This window comes from Alexandromys fortis, unplaced genomic scaffold (genome assembly GCF_014885135.2).
Source record: "Alexandromys fortis isolate MF-2015 unplaced genomic scaffold, M_Fortis_MF-2015_v1.1 scaffold_178, whole genome shotgun sequence".
NCBI lineage: Eukaryota > Metazoa > Chordata > Mammalia > Rodentia > Cricetidae > Alexandromys > Alexandromys fortis.
The window spans coordinates 1,750,080-1,760,349 of NW_026068054.1; the positions used below are offsets into that span (position 1 = coordinate 1,750,080).

Sequence of the window (10,270 nt, forward strand, 5' to 3'; positions counted from 1 at the left end):
CTTTTGGGAGTCAGAAGCCTCTCTTCTAATCGAAAGATCCTTAACTCTACCCCAAATCTGGCCGGTGGCCAGGGGTGCGGGCCTGGGTAAGGTGGAGGGTGGAAATCCCTTCTCTATCCTTAGGAGACTCTCTCCATCTTGGAACAAGTGGCCCCAGAGGTTCAGAAACAGCAGGCGTTCCGGACCCCATCCGAGGGCAGGAAGCGCCTCAACTTTTCCCGAGCGCCTACTGTTAGGGGATGCTGCGTGGCATTTCACAAGAATCTGGTAAGGCAGGTGGTACTAACACCTTCGTTCTACAGATGAGGAAATGGAGGCTCAGCACGGTCGGGAGTTCCCCATGCCACACGGCGAATAACTGAGAAAGAAATCATTGACTCTTAGGTGCGATTCTAAGCTTCGATCTTTCATGGAATTCTGAAAAACTATTCTCAGCTCTCCGCTTCCCACCCGAGTTTTGACAGCTAGAGCAAGAACACAGACTCGCGCAAGGGAGGTGGAGCTGGGAGCCCAGCGCCCCGCCCATGTCTGATTTCAGCCAATGGTGACGCGGCACCCAAAGCCTTTGGTCCAGTCAGCCTTCGCTCTTCGCCCCCATCCTTTCTCTTCTGTCCCTTCCGCCCCGCCCCTTCGCTTTCCCTTTGGCTCCACCGAGCTTGACAGAGCGGAAAGTCCCTTCGGCCGGCGCCGCGCCGGCTGCCATTGGAGGAAGATCTGCTACTGGAAGACCCAATCAGAGCGCGCGCAGACACCAATCTCTGGATGCGATTGGCTGGCGCGGCGTCTGCCCTCTCCGCCCCCGTTCCTCCCTCCCCGCGGGCGGTTCGGAGGCGGGGCAGGTGGGGGCGGGCCCAGGTAGCAGGTTCGGCTGCGCGGGGGCCCGCGAGCCTGAGGTAAATACTGGGGTGGTGGGTGTGGGGTTCCGGGCCGGCCCCGGACACGCCGGCTATGAAGCCGGGGCCGGGGTGCTGAGCGGCGGCCGAGAAGGGTGAGTGAGTGCGGCCGAGCGGCACAGGCATGGCCCTCGGCGTTGCTTCTGTGCCTCGGGGCTCCCTGAGCTGCAGAGGCGACCGTCGGGCCTCAGCGCCCTCCCGTTAGCTGCCCCGGGCGGCCGAGCCTCTGACATCAGCCCCGGCTGCCCACCTCCAGCCTCCCGGGGGACTTCGAGTCGCGGGACTCCCGGACCAGAGGGCTTGGGGAGGAGCCAGCGCAGCACTCAGTCTTCCTCTTTGGCCCGCCGTCGTTGACAGATGGGGAAACTGAGGCCGGGACACTGGCTGGTCCCCCAGCGGGTTGCAAGAGGCACGGAGAGCCCCGGGTTGTGGTACTTCATGCCTGTGCCGTTTGGGGGGCTCTTGGAGACTCCTCTCCCGGAAGAGCAGTCCGGCCTCGCTAATGGCGTGTTCTGCTTTTTTTCTTTCAGTTTCCCTGGTCTGGGGAGGCGAGAGAAAGGGGAGGGAGGAGAATGGTTTGGCACAGTTGTGTAGTTGGAAGGTGTGCCCTGTTGAGACGGGTACCCCTCTTTCCTTTTATTGCCCATGGTCAGCTTTGGAGAATCGCGTAGTCGTGAATGAAGATTACGGTCTTGAGCTGCGTTCAGCTGCTGGGTTGTTCATGTCCTTGGCATCTTTTTCTGTTCCACCCCTTGGCATTTGCATGTTTTAAGGGTTTGTCATCTAGCCATCAAGCCTTGCTATCTCCCAACCCCCCTATTCTCGCCACCATCCTCTCTCTGATTTTCCTTGGAAGTTGTCTCCTTAGAGGAGCATTCATTCATACCTTGTTTTTGGTTTTTTTTGTTTTGTTTTTATTTTAGTTGGGGCTAATTAGGGAATCTTAATAAGATTGTTCATTTTTGTAATCATTGGCTCCAGAGAAGAATGCAGGCCTCAAGGGGGCGTGCATTCAGGCGTCAGTCTCCTGCACACCCCCTCACACCTCAAGTAGGTTGAGTGGCCCCAAGAATTTAGCCTGCTGCTCCCCACTGGGTAGTGGGTGGATTTGCACTAGAACAGTATTAAGAGAAAATGACTTGCTGGAAATTCTTAGTGAGGTTCCTGTAATTTGAATGTTGACAGTACTCAAACATTCTCTAATGTTCTGCTGCAAAATTCTAAGGTATTCTTTCAAAGAAATCCTTGTTTGGAGTGGTTAACTTTTGAGATGAGCCGACAAGGCCAGGAACTTGTTATATAAAATACCATCGAACAGCAGATAGCTAAACTGTGGTTAAGTGATTTAAGGAAATCTTTAATACATGACGAGCAAGGACAGTAATTTATCCTGCTCCTCAAACTATACTAGTATTTTGCTCCTGGCTTGTATACTATCATCTTAAATTTCTTTATTTTTTTTTAAGTATGTTATAGGTGGTGTGAGGCTAGGAAGCCAGTGTCAAATGAAGCTCAGAACAGCTTGGTTTCTTAAGTGTAACATTTCTCCTTGTTTATATTTATATGTGTAGCAGTATAGTCTAAAACTGATGGTGATTTCTTTTATCCAAAGAGTCAATGGTATTTTAGGCAAAAGTCATTTTCCTTTTGCTTGATTTTATATTTTAACGTAGTAGAAACTTGAGTCACTTGAAAGGACAAGGACATAGTGTTTTGACTTTCACTGTTACCTCCTAAGCTAATGAAGTTTCCCAGCATAAGCCCTGGGAAGACAAGGAGTGGGGCAGTCATTCTCCTAAGGTGACTGTGTGTAGAAACCAGACTTGGTCTTTTTTTAAACCTTGTAAGACCCACTTGTTTTAGGGACTGTATCCTTGTGTTGTAAGTTATTCTGGTCTTGAAATCTCTGTATTTCTGTGTACTGTTTAGGCATATAACAACTTGTTCTTTTAGCGAGGGTTGTTTTTTCTTAAACCGATAGTCATCCTAGCTGTCTTGAAGCATTTGGGAAAAGATGTGTTTCTTTTCTTGAGGATCCATGCCAGCCTGCTTACCTCTTTACCATTTATGGTTTGGGCAGTATTTAGTATTTCAATTTCTATGCTGATTTAGAAAACTTCCTGTGGTGTTTTAGAATAGGGAGGCTGCTTCAGAAGATGTCGGAAGTTCCTGATTGACACCTGTTTTTGTGAGCCTCTTAGATGGGGCAACCTGATCTCTTGAACTGATATCAAGATGTCTAATAGTCTAGAAAAGTTAGCAAGTCACCATCTCGGTGTAACTGATGGCCATTTGTACTGTGTGTTTTAGAAGTCTGATCTTTAATATTTGTGCTAGGACTTATATCTTGATCATCTTTTCATTTCATTCATTGGAAACTGATCAACATTTCTATTTTCAACCCTCATTTAGTTTAATGGTTATCGTAATATAACGAAACCCTCCTTTACTCAACATTCAGGCCATCACCAAGCTCATAGAAACAGATATGATTTCAAATCCCTGCGATTCTTTACTGTTCCCTTGTCTCCAGTGTCCTCAAAAATAGAAAAGAAGAAGCCTCTGTTCATCCTTATTTCAGGCTGAACAGTTTGAGGCTACACTGCTGTGTTTCAGCTCTTTGATACACTTGTTTGAATACTTAATTAATTTTCAAAATATACAAGATCACTGTTACCCAGTCTAACCTGAGATAGTGTTTATATGAGTTGTTCGTGAGATATACTCACTTTCACAGTGATTCCATTTGCCAAGTAACAAGAGAGTACAATTGAAAATTTCTCCCTTCATCTAACCCCATCCTCTTGACCATGGCCTTGGTGAGACCTATCTTCCTTCTATTACAGAAGTCATGACCTGTATTTAAAGCAGTAACTGAGTAGGTGGAAAGCAGGCGTCATACTTAAAAGTTTGTGGATTTCAGTGTCTAACCCTGACTGTATCTGAATACTCCCCCTGACCTGGAAAGAACTCACAATGTGATTTTGATGTTTCTCTTTCTACAAAGAGAGAAGTCTTGAGGCTGTTCTTATTGCTTGGGGTTATAAGGCTTTATTTAACTACTATGAAGAACCCAGTGGAATGAGAATGTTAACATTATATTTATTACTACAGTGGGAAGAAAGATGTTAGTGCATTTCTTTTGTAATGCTGATATCTTGAGAAGATAAATGATCATTTGGTGTATCATCAAGTGTATATCTAGAAAGAACCATAAAGTTCTTCAATCAACTTTATTATTTGTAATAAAGGAAATTAGCTGTAATGTGTTTCAAACCTATTCTTAATATGTTTCTTGTAAAGAGGGAAGGTCACGCGTGTTTCTCATATTTGGATAATACCTTAAAAAGTATTTTGTAATGTTTGCTTTGACTATTCTAGTTGTCTGTTGTGACCTACCCTGTTACTGACTAATAACTCAGGATCACTTGTGCAACAAGTTGGCAGACTTCATCACTCTCTGCTAGTTCACTTTAAAAATGGTATTTTAAAGCTTATGTTTCCAGGAACGTTTTTACTAACCAAGAAGCTATCTTTTTCCTTTTCTTTTAAACTGTGGACTACCTCCATTAATGAGTTGCAAAAGGCAATTTTGTAATCAAATTCATTTAAAATATATCATAAAACAAATAAAATGATTTGATTTGATAATGCTTCATTAACACTTATATTTTTATTTCAAGTTGCAGCATTAGTTGTTAAGTTAGAGAATCAATAGAATAGGCAGTTTCCAGCTTACTATTTAAAGATACCTGGTTTTAGAAAAAAATTACTGTAAAAATAAAATAGCTGTGAAATGGTTTTGGCCAAAAATTTTGCATTTTAAAGAGATCCTCAAACAATAACTCACTGCTTTTTGACTGCCTCAACCTCTGGGAACAGTCTCAAGAATATCTTTGTAATAAGGCTTTATGCACCTTATTTTTCAAGACCCTTCTAGAATTTGTTCCTTTTGTTTTTGTTGCTTTGCTTTTTCAGACACAGAAACATATCTCATCACCTCACTTCTTAGAACTGATTAGAAATAGTAAATTGGAAAGCAAGGAGGCCACAAAAAGAGTCAAGGACAGACTGCAGGAAACCACAGAAAATGGCTGATTGCAAGAGGGACAGTATAGTATAGGGTATGATTTGTAGAAAACAGGAAAGGGAGTCAGAGGGCAGGATGGAACGCTTTTTAATGAGATAATAAACGGACATATATTTTGAAGCTCACTAATGATAATTTATATTCCTAGTGATTCTTAGCGATTGAGGAAAAAGTAATTTCTTTTCTTGAAAAATGCTGACATATTAATAGCATTTTAGTAAAACAAAACAAAACAACAACAACAAAAGACCAAACACTTTATCTTGGTGCCTCAGAGGCACACAGCCACATTAAAGGGTTGTGTAGCTTCTTTGGTGCTTTTTTTGAGGGATTTTGTTTATGTGGGGATAAGATTGAGGTGTCCACAGGTGTGTTATGTAAGTGGCAGCTATAGATTGATTCTGTGTCTGTTGAAGTAGACAGTGCCCTCAAGTGGAGTTAAAGACACATTACAAAAGCAAGCAGAAAGAGGAGCCGCTCAAGCTGCCATGGCCTTCATACATCTTCACCAAATATCGCACAGATGCTTTAAGTGATGGTGGACTGGAGGAGTGCTGACTTTAGCCTGTCTTGGGTGATTTGTGTCTCTCATTTGGGTTTACAGAAGGACAGACTTGTGAGAATGTTACTATGATGGGACACTTCATCACCTAAAAGTGTTTTCTAAGAGAACTGTTACTGTGTGTTGAATTGCCAGGTTGCTTAATCATTGAGTCAAATAATACAGTTTGATGCTTTAGTTTTAAGTTTATTTGATTTGAATTACAAGAATAAAATGCTTACGTAGTATAATGTTATTAATTTCTGCCTATAAGCACAGGGCTGGAGAAGGATTTCTCTGTCTCAAAGAAGGATGAAACAAACATGAACTGTATTTGGGAATCAAGTAGCTATATTCTTATGGCAGAGATACATGGAAACCATTCTTTTCATGGAGATAATTAAATAAGTCCTTAAGTTTAAGGAATGAAATTGAGTTTTTAAAATTTTTCTTTGGCAGTTAGCCTCTATGCCATGGGTTTCTGAACTGGTTTATAATACCTGGCATGGATTCCCTCTACCAGAGCAGGCCTCAAATTCAATAGAGCATGGTTGACTGAGTCCATCACAGTGTTGCCTGCTTGGTTAGTATTGTAGTCCATAGGATTCACAGCTGGGCAAGACCACTGACGTCCCACTCTGCCTACCCAGCCTGCGTAGCACCTTTCAGCACTGTGAGAGCTGGTCAGAGGAGGACGTGTCCATCCCAGCTCTAGCTTCGTTTCTCGGTTTCTCTGTATCTTACAGCTAAGGAATGTGGTGTCTTAAGTAATAGAATCTCATCATCTAGTTCTGGTGGGCAACCAAGAGGACTGGCAAGAGTCTGGACTGTCTTGGGGGCATTTGGAAGCTCCCTGCCTAACAATTCTTAAGGAGGTATTCCTACATCTGGCACTGGGTGGGATTTTCGTTTAATAACCATGACTTCCAAGGGTAGCATTATTTAGTCAAGCAGGATATCTCCCTTATGAAGCTATTTTATTTTAACTTACATTTCTAAATTGGCTTATGAAATAGTATATATTTGACTAGAAAAATGGCTTAGCAGGTAAAGGTGCTTGCTGCCAAGCCTGATGACCTGAATTCAATTCCTGGAGCTTACACAGTGGACAGAGAGAACCAATTCCTGTGTTGTCCTTGTACCTTTACATGTGAACTGTGGTATTTGTGTGTAACAAGAGTGGACAACTTTGCCTTGCTCCTGATTTAGTGGGATAGCTTTAAACTTTCTCCATTTAGCCTGGTGTTGACAATGGGCATGTCATTTACAGCACTTGAAATTATGTTGTTTTAAGTCATTAGTTAAAGTTGTCTTTAAAAATGAGGCTACAAATTGTAAAATTATTTTTCTAACAGTTTTAAATGCAAGTTAAAGCTGGAAAATAATCACTTTTATGTTCTTCCCTTTATACATAGTTAAAATTGTGGTATAAAGCCCACAATTTATAGATATAAGCATCTATTATTCAGTATGATTTATAGACATAAACATCAAAATCAGATTGGACTAAAAATCTTAGAGCAATGTAATATAGTCATATGTCATCATTGCATTGTCCAACTTTTGATCTACAAATCATTTCCTAACATATATATATTTATATATATATATATATATATACTCAAGATTATATTTAATGCTTGTGATTGTAAGAAATTAAATAGTAGTTATAATTAGTATAGTTAATATCTCCTTGTCTAAGCACAAAAGATATATGAAAATGAAATTGAGGGGCTAAAGAGATTGGTCAGCAGTTAAAAGTGTGTACTGCTCTTCCAGAGGACCTGAATTCAGTTCTCTTCACCCATGGTGGGCGGCTCACAACTGCCTATAACTCCAGCTGCAGAGGATCTAACCGCCCCCTTTTGGCCTCTGGGAGTACACACATGTGCCATACAGTCACAGAGATACAACATATATATGTAAATAAAAATAAAATGTATAAAAAATAAAATTGAGGAGATAATGTTCCATTACCAGAATGAAGCATATAGATAAATGAATTGTGGATAAAGTTTCAGAATGTAATATTGTCATTTTTTAATTGATAAAAGATGTTCGATACTGTAATGTGTTACTTTCTAAGTTACATGTTTAGAAATAACCTTTTTAATTTATAAGATTATGTGTGTTTTCTCAAATATTGTATCTTATTCATTCATGTTAGACAGAAATGCTACTTTGTAAAGTTTAAAAAAGTCTCAGAGTCTGTATATTAGGGTAATCTTAAAGTTTTTGTTAGATTCTATCTAACTTTATAATTTTGGAAAAGTCGTTATTGTTTCTATGGATGCTCTGTAGCTGGAGTTCTTTAAAAATGCAGTTACAGTGGACACAAGTCATATGGGTCGTTTAGCTCATTGAGATATTTATATAGTCAAATGAGATTTTAAAACATCTTTAGTTTTATTTTAAGATTGTATTGAATAGAGTCTAAAGTTTGTTTTGCTTGTTTGCCAGGCACTTTGAATTGCTGTCTTTTTACAGCATGGACACCAGGTTGTTAACAACTTGCTTTGGGACTTCCAGTAACTTCATTTTTGGGGATTTTATGACAGATTTGCTAGTGGCTCCTTTTTGTGAGTTGATGTTCTGAAGTTACTGTCACAATGAGTTCAGGCCTATGGAGCCAAGAGAAGGTTACTTCACCTTACTGGGAAGAACGGATTTTTTATCTGCTTCTTCAAGAATGCAGTGTAACAGACAAACAGACACAGAAACTCCTAAAAGTACCCAAAGGAAGTATAGGACAGTACATCCAAGACCGTTCTGTTGGGCATTCAAGAGTTCCTTCTGCAAAAGGCAAGAAAAATCAGATTGGATTAAAAATCTTAGAGCAACCGCACGCAGTTCTATTTGTTGATGAAAAGGATGTTGTAGAAATCACTGAGAAATTTACAGAGTTACTGTTGGCAATTACCAACTGTGAGGAGAGGCTCAGCCTATTTAGAAACAGAATTCGACTAACTAAAGGCCTCCAGGTAGATGTGGGCAGCCCTGTGAAAGTACAGCTGCGATCTGGGGAAGAGAAATTTCCAGGAGTTGTACGCTTCAGAGGACCTTTATTAGCGGAGAGGACAGTTTCGGGGATTTTCTTTGGAGTAGAATTGCTGGTAAGTTTGATAGGACATTTGAGAGAGAGAGAGAAGGAGAGAGAGAGAGCGTATGAGAAAGCGAGTGTGCGCGTGAGCGAGAGACCACGAGCACATATTTTCCCCTTTCTAAGATTTGTGTTTTCTGTTTGTTTGTTTTTAGTACAGTTCTCAGGATGGTCCTCAGGACCCTCTGCCTCTGAGCTATAGTTCAGCCCCAAAATTTATTTAATGATAAATTGAGAGGATATAAAGACAATTCTTGAAAACTTTAAAAAATTATCTCTTACGGTAGAAACTTACAAGTCATTATTCTGGACTTCATATCTTAGAAGATTTTAAGTTACCTATATTAAAAGTTAACACTGCCAATTGTAATTATAAACACTTAAAAAATTGTGAACTATCTTGTGATAGTACCCACAGGATTCCCAGTTCTTAGTGTGTGCTACTAAGTATAACAATTTAGAGGTAAAATTTTTGAAGTGTGTTGCAGCAATTTCAGTTTGCTCATGCTTATCCCCGGAATGTATAAACTGCCTTGGAACTTATGTGCCTTGGCAACATATCTAAGAATTCTATATTCCAAACTGACTGTTGGTTCATTTGGACACTCTCAGGAGTAGAGAGAGGTCGTGCTTTACTTGCTTCTTGATTTGGCTTTTCAAGCAGTGAAATAATTAGGCTGTGACTGCCAGTTATGGTATGTACTAGCAGGGTTGCCAGCTACTTAACCTACATCAAGTTCTCCTAACCTGTTCCTAATCTGTGAAGTGCTTAGAGCACACATGACTTATAGTAGTTGTATGGTGGATGGCTGTAGATGGTTACAGTTTGTTCTCAGTAAATGGAGTTGATGCTGCTGTTTGGTTAAAGTTGAATGTATGTTCATGACAAAAGTCATGGTACAACTATGTTGTAAATTTAATCCTCATTCTTCTCAAAAGAATTATCAGCTGTCACTAATTGCTTGTAGCTCTTCACCTAGGAGTGGGGCTTGTGAGAGTTCCCCTCTACTCCAGCACATCAGCGGTTGCTGTGATAGTGCTGATTTTGTTCAGTCAACTGTACTGTTGAGATTTCATGGTACAGCGCCTCTGTTGTATATAGAAGATACGGTCTCAAAGTAGACACCCCGCTCCTCTGACTCTTACCATCTTCCCACCTCCTTTCTGCATCAGTGTTCCCTGAGCCTTAAGTACATGGGTTGTTGGAATATGGTCTGCGTCCTTTCCCTTTTCTTCTGCAATTCTATCCAAATGTCTAGTCTTGTGATGACGTACTGTCTTCTCTGCTTTTCTTGCTGTTCTTAGTTGTATAATTAATCACTCATATGTTTTACCTACCTGTGGTTAGAAGACTTTCTAAAAAATATTTTTAGAAATATCAAATTTCAAGCAAAAGTTTAAAAAATGAGCACAGGCATTATGCTGCCTAGTATACGTTTCCTTGTTCACAAAAGTTCTCTGCAGCATATACTTAGTGGTCCAAGTCCCTTACTCAGTGGTCCAAATCCCTTACATTAAATGTAACATACACAATTTATCTCAAATCTCTACATATAGTCTACAGTATAGTAGGTGCTTTCTCTGATATGATCATGCATTTTATTTTTTCCTACACTATTCAAATTTCTCTCTTTGGTGGGAATTTA

General features: G+C 40.7%; 1 protein-coding gene across 2 annotated transcripts; it reads left to right on the top strand.

Moving 5' to 3' along the window:
- Positions 1-802: 802 nt before the first annotated feature.
- Positions 803-9,569, top strand: LOC126487146 (ubiquitin carboxyl-terminal hydrolase CYLD-like). Of its 2 annotated transcripts, none has more exons than XM_050119820.1 (2): positions 803-893; positions 7,985-9,569. In XM_050119820.1, exon 2 carries the CDS (start codon positions 8,134-8,136, stop codon positions 8,824-8,826), a length of 693 nt encoding a protein of 230 aa, XP_049975777.1. In that variant the 5' UTR covers positions 803-893; positions 7,985-8,133; the 3' UTR covers positions 8,827-9,569. The 2 variants fall into 2 exon arrangements, with proteins under 2 accessions (XP_049975777.1, XP_049975776.1); XM_050119819.1 differs by having other exon boundaries at positions 859-988.
- The last annotated feature ends 701 nt before the right edge of the window (positions 9,570-10,270 follow it).